The 16090-nt window shown below is 42.5% G+C and overlaps 1 protein-coding gene across 4 annotated transcripts in view; it reads right to left on the reverse strand.

The window, feature by feature from the left end:
* TMEM65 (transmembrane protein 65) overlaps positions 1-16090 on the reverse strand; it is a 168288-nt gene that overhangs the window by 96627 nt on the left and 55571 nt on the right. For 2 of the 4 annotated variants that reach the window (XM_029591999.1, XM_029591998.1), the window contains exon 2: positions 10286-10369. The exons of the other annotated variants lie outside the window; for them this stretch is intronic. In XM_029591999.1, the coding sequence (XP_029447859.1) occupies positions 10286-10369 (84 nt within the window). The remainder of the gene's footprint in view (positions 1-10285; positions 10370-16090) is intronic. 4 annotated transcript variants of the gene reach the window in all.

The raw sequence follows: 16090 nt of genomic DNA on the forward strand, positions 1-16090 counted from the left end.
ATGAGAGCCATACAATATGTTTAAAACTAAATACAAGTAAATGTGTGCATTTTATGTAAGATCACACTTTTAAAGTACAATAAGTCTCTGAAAATATTACACCAGGCCTTAAGACACCAATACATCTCCTATTAGGAAAACGGACCAAGTCAGGCTGCTATAGAGTCCTACACAGAAACTACACGCCAGCAGAAAACCTCACCTGAATCACGTGCTGTCCCTCACCTAACATAGAATAAAGAGACCAAAACGCATAACAAGAAGCATGCAGACAAAAACTGAATTGGAAACTGCAACAAGCCAGAGTCTCTGTATGCAGTGTAACAAAGGAAAAAAGAAACATCACACATCCTTATAAAACAAATCAAGAAATATAAAATCATCAGCAGTAAAACTGTACTAACAAAAAGAACATATTTCGAAACAGCTGATGAGTGGAATATCCAATAATTAAAAACTCATATAAAACATTTCCAGATACCAACAAAATATTTCAAAATAGCAGACACAAAGATCCAGTAATGAAAAATAATAAGGATACAAAAATTTTTTTGCTCTGCATACCTGGGAACGTTTGATATCCAGGTGTCCTGAGATTGTTCTGAATTAGCAGGAGGTGGGGTGGTTTGCTTGGAACTTTCTCCTCTCTCAGTCACATACCAGCGCTCTCTCTCACACTGGCTCTCAATGACACACCTATACACACATGCTCTCAGTCACTCACATATACAAATGTTTTTTCTCTCTCACTTATATAGGCTCTTAATTACACATTTACACACATGCTGTCTATCTTTTCACGCTTACACACACACAGGCTTTCAATCACATAAATACATGCTGTCTTTTTCTCTCACACACAGACTCTCATTCACATGCTTACAAACATGTCCTCTCTTTCTCTCATTTACACACAGGCTCTCAATCACATACTCACATGCTCCCTCACCTAAATCAGCTCTCAATCACACACAGTCTCTCTCTCTCATTTAAACACAGGCTCTCAATCACATACTCACATGCTCCCTCACCTAAATCAGCTCTCAATCACACAGACACACATGGTCTCTCTCTCTCATTTAAACACAGGCTCTCAATCACATACTCACATGCTCCATCACCTAAACCAGCTGTCAATCAGACACAGACACACATGATCTCTCTCTTACTTATACACACAGGCTCTTAATCATACATACACATGATCTCTCTCACACACAAAGGATCTCAATCATACACACATACTCTTTCAAACAAACAGGTTTTCAATTACAAACTTACACATACAGGTTCCCAATGGTAAACTTACATTCATGCTCTCTCTCTCACAGGCAGGATCTCAATCACAGACATACTCTCTTTCACATATACAGGCTCTCAATCATTCACATACATGCAATCTCTCACTCACACACACAGGATCTCAAACACACATGCTTGCTCGCTCATTCATTCACTCTCTCTCTCCCCCTTCCCCCCCCCCCCCCGGGAACTCACGGCAGCAGCAGCCACCTCCCAACGCTAACCTCCTTCATTTTCAGCCCTCGCGGAGGCGAAGGCGGAGTCCCATCGGCCGCGGTTGAAGATTTTCATTTTCCTCCGAGCCGCGCTGCAGTCTTCTTCCCGGACACTAGCGTGCCTGCGCGGGCACCCGATGCTCTCCACTTCCTCTTCCGGGCCGCGGGGGGGGGGGGGGAGAAGAGAGCACGCCGGTGCTGCTGACTCCAGCTGTCCTGCCGCGTTCCGCCCGGGCTGACAGCATTTTAAGCCCGGGCGGCGGAGAACCGGGGAGCAGCTGGGTCAGCGGGGAACCGCGAAGTATGGCGACACTTGTCTGCGAGCCAGATGCAGCCCTCAAAAGAGCCATATCTGGCTCGCGAGCCATGGGTTCCCGACCCCTGCTCTATATTCTCTGTTCTTCTTATATTATTCTTATCAGACTTTATCAATTCAGCCTGTACTTCTTTTATTTGAGTAATTTGTTCTTGTAAATTCTCAATCTTTTCAGTATGTTGTTTCACTACCGGATCTAAACTTTGTACTTGATTCTGTGTAGTTGAAATAATACTTGACATATTCACTATTGAGGTTTTCAACTCCAATAACACAGTCCATACATTCTCCAAGGTAATTTTTTGTCCTTGGTCCTCAAGAGAAGGTAAAATTACGCTTACCGGCGTTTGACGGCATTGTTGCCTAATTTCTAAGGCCGCCGCCATCTCTCCCTGCCCGTCTGGCGTTGATGTTATCGGTAAGGCGCTAGATATTTTCCCTCCGTCCTCACTCAGCTGCTGTCACCGAGGATTTTCGGGGGTCACCATAACCGAGCCAGCCTCCACTACATTTTCCTCCTTTTCCACTCCGAAAGGGCCTCCCGATACTTCCTCCGTAAGGTGAGCGTTCTGACCCAGGAGCCGGGGTTGTATGTGGGTCGGCGGTAGGGGAACCACGGGAGCTCCGGGGCTTAAGGTGGTATTTAGGTCTAAGGCATTGGAATCCACTCCACTCCAGCGGCAATCACAGACTCGCCTCCCGGAGGTCTACTTGCCAGCGTGAAGAAGCTTTCTTTTGCAGGTTGAGAAAGGGCAGTAGTCGGGGATGTCGGAGTTTCAGCTTGGACTCTGCCCTTTCTTTTCGTATGAGGCATTCTCTGCGGAAAAATTTTTCAGAAATCAAGAGCGCTTGATATTTTAGTATGTAATGCAGTTTGTTCCACTGCAGCCTTTCCCAGTCTTTTCAAACCCAAGGTACACCTACATTAACAAAATTGTGTTGTACACCATCCTCCACAGGGCAGGTAATGGGGACATTGAGAGGATTCGTATGGTCAAAATTACTAGGGAAGCACTGAAAGTCCCACAAATTTTTAAAACGCATGAACTCATCAAATTGGGCCTGTTTCCTCTCTATATAAGGGCAGTGGAAGGGAGAAGGCCTTATGAGGCAGGCAACTCGCTCATTTAGCTGAACTGCCTGACACATGGGCTTCCAGAGCTTCTCCACTGCTGCTGCTCCCAACACTCAGAAAGAGTCACATCCAGTGTTCAGTGCACTCTCTGTCTCACTCAAACAGAGGATAAGACAGAGGTTGGAAGGACTCAAAAGAAAAAGCTCTGAAGGGTGAAAGATGAGGTGGTGCTATGTGTGCTGCACAAAGCAGGTCCTGGGTCATCATGCCCTGCATACTGCCCATTAATTACCACACTCCAGAGCCCATGCTGCAGCTAGGGGGAAGAGGCATGCAAGATTACACTTTTTCTCAGAAAGCAGCTCCTACATGTTTAAGAGCCACCGATGGTGACTCTTAATATTGTGAGATGCTGAAATCAGAGCCCAGGTGCAGGTCTAAATTTGAGCATCAGGCAGTGGTGACTCTTCAGTGGCACCTGAGCGGGTCTGAAGGAACACCAGCGTGCCACTGGTTGGAAAACACTGCCCTAGTGAGAGATGAGGAGGGTCAGAATGTAGCATTGATTTTTTTGTATTTTATGATGCGAATTGAAAGAGTTTATTTAATTTGTTTTAGTTTTTAAAGCAGTCTGTTCTCAGCTCCTTATTGGGTGGTAGGGCAGGGGCCCAGATTGTGGTAGAGGCTTTTTATACTTTATGATGATTATCGATTTATATTGTTATGTTTGTGTTATTAGGCCCATTATAACATGCATTGAATGTGAGTTCTTAGCAACAGCATGAATAAACTAACCAATAAAGCAAATAAAGACTACTATGCTAAACAGATTGCTCTTTGATGTTTCTAAACATCTAATTAAGGACCCATCATCTTCCATATCGAGAAACTATAACTTCTCAAAGGCTGCTTGCAATGAATATGCCACATCTTTTTCAGATAAAATCAATAGGTTATAAACTCAATTCCCTATCTGTTCTCCCACAATAGTCCCTGAAGAATCACATAGCCTGGTTAAGTGGTCCATGGTCGACAGAATAACTAATCTTGAAATCAGTCAAATTATTGCTAAAATTAAACCTGCTACTTCACCCACGGGACCGAAATCCAGCCAGTTCCTTGAAACAATTACACTATATTATCACTCCGACAATCACAACCTTAATTAATAATTCTCTATCAGAAGGAATTGTACCACATGGATTAAAATAAGCTGTGATAAAGCAGATTCCTAAAAATAAAACTGATAAAAATTGTCGACTGGGACAACTATCACCCAATATCTAATTTGTCTTTTCTATCAAAAAGTACTTGAAAAAGCAGTTTTAACCCAACTTGTAAATCATTTAGAAGACCAAGATATTCTCTTCCCAAATCAATTTGGATTTAGGAAACATCATTAGAACATAAGAAAATGCCATTCTGGGTCAGACCAAGAGTCCATCAAGCCCAGCATCCTGTTTCCAACAGTGGCCAATCCAGGCCATAAGAACCTGGCAAGAACCCTCTGGCAACAAATTCCAGAGTTTAATTGTGCGTTGAGTAAAAAAGAACTTTCTCAGATTAGTTTTAAATGTGCCCAATGCTAACTTCATGGAGTGCCCCCTAGTCTTTCTACTATCCGAAAGAGTAAATAACCGATTCACATCTACCCGTTCTAGACCTCTCATGATTTTAAACATCTCTATCATATCCCCCCTCAGCCGTCTCTTCTCCAAGCTGAAAAGTCCTAACCTCTTTAGTCTTTCCTCATAGTGGAGCTGTTCCATTCCCCTTATCATTTTGGTAGCCCTTCTCTGTACCTTCTCCATCGCAATTCTATCTTTTTTGAGATGCGGCGACCAGAATTGTACACAGTATTCAAGGTGTGGTCTCACCATGGAGCGATACAGAGGCATTATGACATTTTCCGTTTTATTCACCATTCCCTTTCTAATAATTCCCACCATTCTGTTTGCTTTTTTGACTGCCGCAGCACAATGAACTGACGATTTCAATGTGTTATCCACTATGACACCTAGATCTCTTTCCTGGGTTGTAGCACCTAATATGGAACCTAACATTGTGTAATTATAGCATGGGTTATTTTTCCCTATATGCATCACCTTGCACTTATCCACATTAAATTTCATCTGCCATTTGGATGCCCAATTTTCCAGTCTCACAAGGTCTTCCTGCAATTTATCACAATCTGCTTGTGATTTAACTACTCTGAACAATTTTGTGTTATCTGCAAATTTGATTATCTCATTCGTCGTATTTCTTTCCAGATCATTTATAAATATATTGAAAAGTAAGGGTCCAATACAGATCCCTGAGGCACTCCAGTGCCCACTCCCTTACACTGAGAAAATTGTCCAATTAATCCTACTCTGTTTCCTGTCTTTTAGCCAGTTTGCAATCCACGAAAGGACATCGCCACCTATCCCATGACTTTTTACTTTTCCTAGAAGCCTCTCATGAGGAAGTTTGTCAAACGCCTTCTGAAAATCCAAGTATACTATATCTACCGGTTCACCTTTATCCACGTTTATTAACTCCTTCAAAAAAGTGAAGCAGATTTGTGAGGCAAGACTTGCCCTGGGTAAAGCCATGCTGACTTGGTTCCAATTAAACCATGTCTTTCTATATGTTCTGTGATTTTGATGTTTAGAACACTTTCCACTATTTTTCCTGGCACTGAAGTCAGGCTAACCGGTCTGTAGTTTCCCGGATCGCCCCTGGAGCCCTTTTTAAATATTGGGGTTACATTTGCTATCCTCCAGTCTTCAGGTACAATGGATGATTTTAATGATAGGTTACAAATTTTTACTAATATGTCTGAAATTTCATTTTTTAGTTCCTTCAGAACTCTGGGGTGTATACCATCAGGTCCAGGTGATTTACTACTCTTCAGTTTGTCAATCAGGCCTACCACATCTTCTAGGTTCACCGTGATTTGATTCAGTCCATCTGAATCATTACCCATGAAAACCTTCTCCATTACGGGTACCCCCAACATCCTCTTCAGTAAACACCGAAGCAATTGAGACACTACGCCATTCATTAACGTACTGTTTTATAAGAATTTGATGTGGATGAATCTTATTTTCTCGTGCTAATCGACTTAACAGCCATCTCTGACACTGTGAACCATACCCTGTTGTGCCATCAGTTGAGCAACATTGGGTTGGAAGATAGTATTCTCAAATGGTTCTCTTCCTTTCTACCTAATAGAACATTCCAAATCAAACTGGGCAATCACATATCTAATACTTTCCATACTGATATTTAACTTTTTTTGTATACCGTCACTCAGAGTCCATTGAAATGATTCACAACAAATAAAATAAATACAATAAAAAATTAAAATAAAAGCCTAGAGCTAACCTACATTACAAAACCTAAGGCTAGCCTACATTACATCCATAACATAAAATCATTAACCTAACATTATTCCCCTATTTTAGAACTCCTAAAAGCTAGATTCCTTCAGGTCATTACAACCCCCCTGGATTCTCCTTCAAAATATAAATATATCTAAAATTCCTACCAGCATCTCCTAATAAAATATCTCCTTCCTCTAATGTAAAGTTAACATACTTCAGGCTCACCAATGGAGATTCTACTCGTCTATTTGTAGTAACAAAAAAACGTATATTGGACTAACCCAGATAAGCTAAGCTGAAGAACCAAGTCTTGAGCTCCTGTTTAAACTTTTTAAAATTTGACTCTAGTCTCAGGGGCGCTGGGAGAGAATTCCAGATATCTGGACCAGCCAGCTATAGCACTCTCTTTCTCACCTGATTAAGACGTGCTGACTGAACATCTGGCAGAGTCAGCAACCCCTTTTTTGCTGACCACAAATTTCTCTGTGGAACATGTAATTTTATGGCTGCATTCAGCCAATCTACCTGATCAGAGAAAATTAATTTGTGCAGAATGCACATAGCTTTAAATTTAATTCGAAACTCAATCGTCAGCCAGTGTAGCTTAATTAACGTGGGAGTAATATGTTCATTTTTCCTCAACCCCATCAATATCCTGGCCGCCGCATTCTGCAATATCTGCAATGGACGGATTGCAGATGCTGGCAGACCCAGCAAAAGGGAGCTGCAATAATCCAAACTCCCAAATACGAGAGCTTGTAACAGTGCAGAAATCATTAGTTTCTAATACAGGTGTCACTCAAGGCTCAGCACTCTCGGCAACACTATTCAATATGTATATGGTCCCACTGTGCAAATTACTGGCAGACTTAGGAATTACATTCTTCCTGTATGCCGACATACAGTTTTATATTTCATTCTCCAAATCATTTGAAAATACAGTATCAACACTGTCAACCTATATGAAAGCAATGCAGTAGGAACTATCGAAACTTAACCAAATGATTTGTCTTTCTGGGTTTAATATTAGTTTAAGTAGAAATTCCTTGATAGCTAAACCACCAGCTCTAGACCTGGGTAATTTTCAAATCTCTCCCTCAAATCAAATATGGGATCTAGGTATCCAGTTAGGCGAGAACCTTATTATGAAAAAGCACATAAGAACATGCCATACTGAGTCAAACCAAGGGTCCATCAAGCCCAGTATCCTGTTTCCAACAGTGGCCAATCCAGGCCATAAGAACCTGGCAAGTACCCAATAAATTAATACAGGTTACGCCAAGTTCCATATATTACATTAGTTGAAACCTTTCATGTTCAAAGACTTCCGAAATGTATTGCAAACTAGACTACTTTAACTTCTTATTTCTTGGTCTTCCCACATGTCTCTTAAAACTTTTACAATTACTATAAAATGCCTCAGCAAGAATTTTGTTAGGAACTAGGAAATTTGATCAAATTACAACCTCGTTGATTTTACTGCAGTGGCTGCCAGTACAATCCCGAATCTATTTTAAAGTATTAACGTTAATATTCAAAATCATTCATTCGAATAACACCATTATGATAGCTGTGACACTACAACCATACAATCTACAACGAACATTAAGATCTCAAAATAAAGGACTGACTGACTCCACAATGCGGAGCATATACCTGACAAGTAAGAGATCATGTGTTTTCCATAGTGGGTCCAAAACTTTGGAATTCTCTACCTGAGATGTTAAATGTTTCTATCTGGTATCAAATGTTAAGTGTGAGCTAAAAACATGGCTATTCAAAAATGCATAAAACCTAACAAAAATATCTGAATATAGAGATCTACAATAATAAGAAGGTCAAGAGATACTAATTGATACATGAGGTACACATTTAATGAGAGTTTGTAAAAAGCTCAGTGCACTGACTAATATGTGAAATTTGTTATTGTAATTTATTTTCTATTCTTCACTTATGTCCTAGATCTTTAGATAATATGTATTGGAACATTTCATTTGATGTTAATACCTGTTTATGAATACTACCTCTGTAACCCATCATTATTTCCTGATTTATAGCTTTGAATGTTATTTTTGTAAACTGCTGTAATCTTTACATGGAATGACTGTATACAAAATGTCTAAATAAAATATTATATTGCAATGTCAATGGAGCCAAAGTGTACAGAGCAGAAGGATATGTTTAGCTCACTTTGAAAGTGAGCATTTCTGTTTGGCTGTGGAGCAACATATGAAGTTTTATGGTCAGAGGCAGCTTTCTTCAGAGCCCTGCTTAGAATCCTTTCATTCCAATTATAATCATTAGGGGAATGTGGGGCATGGAGATGGAGAAAAATAAAGAAGAAGTTTCTTCTACTATACTATATGCTCCTCTGCTTTAGATAGTCTTACCCGCTCTAAGGCACAGCAAACCCCAGCCTTGGTTCAAACTCCTCCCTAAATTTGCTTCCTACATTCCAGAGTTCTCTCTGCCTCAAATCCTGTGGCCATGCTGACTTCATACATTTCAAATTCATGCTGACCTCCTTCCAAGTCTACTACTGCACTTGACAAGCAACAATACTATGTTCATCTGACAAACTCTTGCATTCAACCCTCCTCATCTCTTTGCCTCGCTCAATTACCGCTAAGTGCCTTCTCCCCCTTTGCTCTCTGCCCAGACTATGGCTGACTGCTCTATGACAAGTTTCACAAAATTAGTCTGGCGTTCTCAATCAGGTCACTTCTACCTCCCCCCTGGCCCCTACCACCCTCTCCTCCTTTTATGAAATGACAGTGGAGGAAACTGCCCATTTTCTCTCTTCCTCCAAACTCACTACATGTTCCTCTGACTCCAGTCCTAGCCAGCCCCTCAGCTCTATTTTCCCTGCAGTCACCCCTTCCATCTGTCACATCCTCAGTCTATCACTTTCCACTGCAATTGTTCATGCTGCCTTCAAACACTGCGTGGTCACAGCATTCCTCAGACCCCCCTCGCTCCTACTTGCCGCTCTGCTATTGCCCCGTCATGTCATGCTTCCCTTTTGCTTCTAAACTATTTGAAAATGCTGTTCACCTTTACTGTCTCCACTTTCTCTTTATCTCAAAACCATTCTACATCAACTCCAGTCTGATTTTGGCCCTCTACATTCCACAGAAACAGCCCACACCAAAGCCTCCAATGACCCGTTTCTGGCTAAAGCCAAGGACCATTACCTCATTCCTCATCCTCCTTGACCTATCTGCTGCTTCTGACCCTGCTAATCACCACCTACCTACTTATTGAAACATCATCCTGTCTTCTTCTCTTCTTACCTTGTCCATCACATCCTCAGGGGGTTCCTCCACTGCCGCCATCCTACTATCGATTGGTGTGCGCCTCTTCTCACTCCTCCCACAGCTTTCAATACCATCTTTATGCTGATGACTCCCAGATTTACTGGTGCACACCAGAAACTGTGTCAGGAATCCAGTCCCAAATCTAACGCTGCTTGTCTGACACTGCCACTGTATCTTTCTTCCCAAACTCACTCCCCCCCCCCCACCACCACCACTTTCTCTATTTCTGTGGCTAACACTATCATCCTCCCAGTTCCCTCAGCCTATAACCTCGGCTAGATCGAATATTTTAAAAATATTCACGACTTCAACAAATTTACTTATTTAAAATTTTTATAGAGATTGTTTTACATTTGGTCCATGACATAAAAAAATATTTAAAAGCAATCCATATTTAAAGTAAATCTTGCTGTAATTTAAAATGACTAAGTCAAGACATTTAAATGTAAACCAATTTTTAAATTGCAGATTTTCATTCTCCTGTGTTCTTTCCACATCTCCAGAAAGGAAATGGCAAAACAGGAAATGAAAGAAACAAACAGAAACTGAACACTCTCACAAGGTTATTTTTCTAGCAATAAAAAATCAACATGCTGATTATGGCAAATCAAGCAAGCAGCAAATTTGTCAAAGCAATGCTTTAACTGCTACAGCCCAAAAACATGCCAAACATAAGCAGTATTTTACTGTACCAAAACTATCGTTTTCTTCAGGTGCTGTCACCTGTGCCATCTGCTTCTGAACAGAGAAAAGCCAAGATTTTGGATATCGTGACGCTAGAAATTTTTCAAGAAAAAACAGTTTAACACAAACGTATTCTTATTAATGCTATTACAAGGTGGTCTTTAAATTGTAGAAGCACCATTCATGGAATACAAAATTATTTACTAAGCTTGCTTCAGTCACCAACCCCACTGGTGTCAGGCGTGCGAGTGGTATAGGATGGGGGATAGGTAGGTGGAGGCATCGTTACCCCTTCGCTCTCGCCACATTGACCTGCTCCCCCTCTCTAACCCCTATTTATATCGGGGGTGATGGTGTAGGTGAGGTAAATGTGGAGGTGGTAGGAGAGGATGGGAGTGGTGTAGGCGGCGCGTTGTGTGTGCACACTCCACCTCGCACTCTCCTTGTTCCCTCCTCCTCCCCCTTAGTGTATAGGGGGTGCTGATGAAGGGTGTACCTGGGGTGGTGGTGCTGGTGTACAGGATTTGTAAGAGGTAGAGGGTGAGGGTGTGTGGAGGGTGGCATGGGGGGGTAGGTGTGCTGGGCCTGGGAAGTGGTGTAAGTGTATACACACATCCCCTCCCTCTCCACATTCTCCCCCTTCTATATGTACGTGTGGGGGGAGAGGACTGGTGGGAGTGTGAAGATATTATGGTATTTCTGTGGAGCAGACAGGTGAGGGGGGGGGATGAGTGTGTGAGGGTATGGGTGATTGGAGGGGAGGTGAAGGGAGATGGAAGGCCATGTGTGCGCATTATTTCACCATCACTCTCCATTTCTCCTACTCCATCTTCCCTCTCCTACCCCACACCAACTCCCTCCCTTCTCACTCCTGTAACTTACCCCCCTCTCCTCCTATCTTCTCTTCCCACCTCCTGCCTAGTCTTCCTGCTGCTGGTGGGGGCCTGAGAAATCCTACCAGCCTTTCTAAATGTTACTTCTATTTCCCATTCATACTCTGGGTAGGGTTTAGGAAACCCCAAAAGTCTTTCTGTTGCTGCCCGCCATTGCAACAGTGCCGATTCTGCCAGCCAGATGTACTTCTACTGTATGCCAGCCTGTCCCTCTGCTCCAGCTGAGCCTTGCTACGTGTGGGAATGAATAGATGCGCTGCAATCCTCACCTTGGTTTGAGGTTGTGGGAGTGGAATGCGATAGCACAGAGGATTTGTGGATGGGGTTTGTATGTGGGTGGGGGGGGGTATGGATTTTGGGGTGTTATATGGGGGCACTGCTGTATGTGTGTGGGTGGGTGTTGGTAGTGTGTGGTTGTAGTAGTCTGGGTGAAGGTGATGGTGTCAGTGAATTGAGGTTCGAGTGGGTGGTGTTGTTTGATGCACGGGGGTGAGTAAGTGTGCAGAGCAAGTGTTACGACTAGGTTTGTGAATGTGGGTGGTGGGGTGAGGTGGTACGTAGTCTTGCTGGGAGAGGGACGAGCGTTACATGGTTTGCAGTGGTGTGGGTGGCTGTGAGCGTTGTGCGTGAAGATATATTTTTGTGGTACTTGGTACTGTGAGGGGGCGAGTGGCTAGAGGGGCTGAGCATTGCAACTGGCTTTGCAGGAATGTGCAGGTGGAGGTGTGGGGGAAATAAATAGGTAATATGCAGTAGTGGTATAAGGGGCTGAGTAGGTGGTGTGTGGGGGGGGGGGGAGTAAGGGGCAAGTGTTGTGTTTACAGTGTCAGTTTACTGATGAAAAAGTAAAGCTAATATTTAAAATAGAGAATTCTATCTGTCCACAAAATTCTTGTCCCACTGCAAAATTAAAATATTTCAGTGATGACATTTCACATTACCCAGCCTCATTAGTTAGTTTATTTCTCTCTCCTCTGGTACTCTGCCAGCAGCGTTAAAGAAAGCATCAGTCACTCAAATACCAAAGAAATCTCCTGCTGACCCCTGTGACTTCTCTAACTACCGTCCAGTTATTACCCCCTTCCTTTTTTATCCAAGCTCACTGCATCTGTTGTATTACACCAACTCGCTGATTATCATCTCGACGAACATGAAATCCTTGACTATTTAGCATGGTTTCAGAAAAGGTTTCAGTGCAGAAACATGGTTATCTTTCCACATAATACTTTGCAGTTTTCCTTCTAATACAGATTACATTATGGTATTAATTAGACAGAGCATCCGCCGCCACATTTGATACTGTTGTACATTCTATTCTGCTAACAAGTTTAGCATCAATTGGCATATCCAGAACAATACTACAGTGGTTCAAATCATACCTAACTGATCGCACACAGAGAATTAGGATAGGTTCATCTTATTCTACTTGATTCAAAATCACATCTGGGGTCCCACAGGGCTCTGCACTATCTTCCATACCTTTTAACATATACTCAGCCCCTCTCTGTAAACTGCTTTCATGTCTTTGTGTTAATTACCGTATTTTGCGCTCCATAAGATGCTCCTGACCATAAGACGCACCGAGGATTTAGAGGAGGAAAATAAGAAAAAAAAATTTCTGTCCCCATGACGGGCGCTGAAAGGAGCTCCCCCTGGAGCGAATGTAGCGTCTCTCCCTCTCACGCGCCGTCCCCTTCTCCTCCTCCTCCCAACTCAGCCCAATCAGTATGGTGGCGCAGGTCAAATGCATGAAACATCTATCTAAAAAAAAAACGAGAAGGAAATGGCCTATACTAACTTTGATGCCATGAATCGTCTTCTGTTGGCAGAGCTTCAGCTCCCTGCCTGTCTGCTGTTCCCGGGGTGCATCTTACTGCGAAGCTCAGCAAGGCACAGGTCAAACAGCATCAGCTGTTTGAACCGGTCTGCTGTTCCCGGGGTGTCTCTAAACTTCGCAGTAAGATGCACCCCGGGAACAGCAGACCGGCAGGAAGCTGTTTGAACTGGAGGGGCCTCCTTAGCGCACGCGGTTCAAACAGCAAATGTTTGACCTGCGCCATACTGATTGGGCTGAGTTGGGGGGGGGGGAGGAGGAGGGGGGGACGGCGCGTGAGAGGAGGTGACGCTACATTCGTTCCATAAGACGCACATACATTTTTCCCCCACTTTTGGGGAAAAACGTGCGTCTTATGGAGCAAAAAATACGGAATATTAAATATGCGGATGATATTCAGCTCTTTATTCCATATTCCACTTCTTGAACCAATACCCTTGAACTTATGTCATTATCTATAAACTCAGTCAAGCATTGGTTAATGCATCTCAGACTTCAGCTCATTGTCAAAAAAACTGAAATTTAATGATGCTGTGTTAAATGATACTGTTGTAATCCACATTGAACACATTGTGAAGTGGAACATGAGGTTTTGAATAAATAAATAAATTATACTACTTTCTTCAATTAAAAAAAAAAGTCTGACATGTCTATTTCCCACCTCAATATTCTTCCAAGGTCGACAATTGCCAATTGGACAAGCTGCCAGGAAGCTTGGTTTAATCCTCGATCACAACCTATCGATTAAGCACCATATTTCTTCTTTCTACAAACTACATCTTCTAAAAAAATAAAACAACTTGAAACCGCTACTGGTACTTCAAGACTTCCGATCTGTATTGCAATCTTTTTCACTGGATTACTGCAGTTCTCTTTATCTGGATCTTCCAATGGGCAAAATTTACCCCTACGAATTATTCAAAATTCCGCTTCAAAAATTCTGAGTGGATTCAAACTCAGGGATGCAATTACACTGGTTGCCAGTCAATTGGAGATCACAGTATAAAGTTCTCGGTCTTATTTACAATTTTTTGAATAACGAGTCATCCACCTGGCTTGCCTCAACCCATCTCTATAAACTATCTTGACAATTGTGCTCAGCAAACAAAAATTTCCTGGAAGCTCCAGTTCCAAAGTTGACAAGAAGTCACCAGAAACAGTCTGTGACGGAGGGGCACATTTTGAGAGGACTGGCTGGCAGGACCAACATTGTTTCACAGAGGTGAGGAGTAAGGGACTGGACTACAAGGCCCGCTCACAAATTTGTATTTTTATTTTATTTTATTTATTTATTTCTATTGGCAGCACTTCTTAACCAGCAATACTCTGAATAGTAGTTAAAAACTTATCCAGGAACATGTTCCCAGGTAACTTTTAAATCTAATCCGCAATATTCTAAGATAGCTGCTAAGGTTTCAAAGTTATCTGGGTAGATTTACCAGGATACTTTATTTGGAGATATTCAGTGGAGCGTTTATCCTCCAGAAAATCCCCGATAACTTAGCAGTTAACTTTAGCCAGATGTTTTATCTGTTTAAGGGGTTTTTAAATATTTGCCTTATTAGAGCTAAAGTCTCACACACAGCCATGATCCACGTTTTGCAAGCCCTATTCAATGAATTCTTTGTCATGGGGAGGGGTGGGGGGACATGGTAGATATCCTCCAGGACCTGAGGTGTTAAATGTATCAACCAATGAATGCATTTATAAGAACCAGGAGGGACTGAAGCACTTGTGCAATAAAAGGAATCTTATTTATTTATTTTTAATTTTTTATATACCGACATTCTTACATTAAATGTAAAATCATACCAGTTTACATAAAACAAAAACAGCTGGAGAATAATTCCATAGTCTGATACAATGAACAATTAAAATTAAACTTGTTAACAAGCCAAAAGGATACATAACTTTGGAAAAGGGTTAGATAAACAGAAAATGTACAAACAAAGAATATTAAATGAGGCACGAAGGGGTGCACAAAGGGGAGAACCCCTTTGTCACACCCCTTCGTGGTGAGGCACTTTTCAACCGCCGAAGCTCTCAGTGACGTCGTGGGAGGGGGCGTGGCCTCTCTCTCTCTCGCGATGTCATCTCACCTCCCGATCTTTTCTTCCCCTCTCAGTTCCTTTTCTTTTTTTTTTTTGTTTTTTTAAGATAGAAATCAAGTTACTGCGAGGGCCCAAGATGGAAATGGGCCTCCCCGCTCGCCCGCGCCCGGCGGCAAGGCGCCCCTCAACCGCCGACTAAGCTCTCAGTGACGTCATGGGAGGGGGCGTGGTGTCTCTCTCTCTCGCGATGTCATCTCACCTCCCGATCTTTTCTTGACACAAAACACAGTTTTCTTTGGTAAATCCATAATCTGGAAATAAATACTTGAATCAGCAATTGTATGGTCCACCCCTTCTCTGATACCAGAGGTACTCCTTATTTCTCTCTGAAATTTAGGACATCCACCAGCTATTCCCACTGGAATGTAGGGATCATCAGGACTATTGCACAATGAGACTTGTTCCAATCTGGAGCTCCCTGTAAATAGGACCAGAGTAATGCTGAGGCTCTGGCTGGATCCTTTTCTTTACTTTCACTCCCGTTTCTCTTTTGTACCAGTCAGGTACCTCCTTGACTCACTGGTTAATATAGAAACAGGTGGGTACAGGTTGACAATAAGCACCTTGAGGATGGTGCTACTTCTTGTATCCCCTGCTTCCTCTAGATCAGAGCTTCCCGAAGTTTTAGCCAGTGTAACCCCATTTTAGGACTCAAATATTATGACCCCAGAGGATACAAAAAACAAATTAGCAGGGGGCACTTCCCTTCTAACAGTCACTCCACTCTCACCCTCCCTGCACTCCATCCAGCTGATCCTCTCTTTACCTTCACCTTCTCTAGAGGATCTCTTTTTTTTCAACCTCTGCCCTTCCTGCTGATGCCCTCTTGCCATCACCCATCCCCTCTCTTACCTACTCCAGCCCTTTTTGCATTCTTACAGCTGATTCTCTCACCCCAAGCCCTTCTTATAACCCTCAACTGATTCTGTCATCTCCCTCTCACCTCATCCGCTGTTTCTCAGTTCCCAGCCTCAC

This window comes from Rhinatrema bivittatum, chromosome 2, assembly GCF_901001135.1.
Source record: "Rhinatrema bivittatum chromosome 2, aRhiBiv1.1, whole genome shotgun sequence".
Classification (NCBI taxonomy): Eukaryota; Metazoa; Chordata; class Amphibia; order Gymnophiona; family Rhinatrematidae; genus Rhinatrema; species Rhinatrema bivittatum.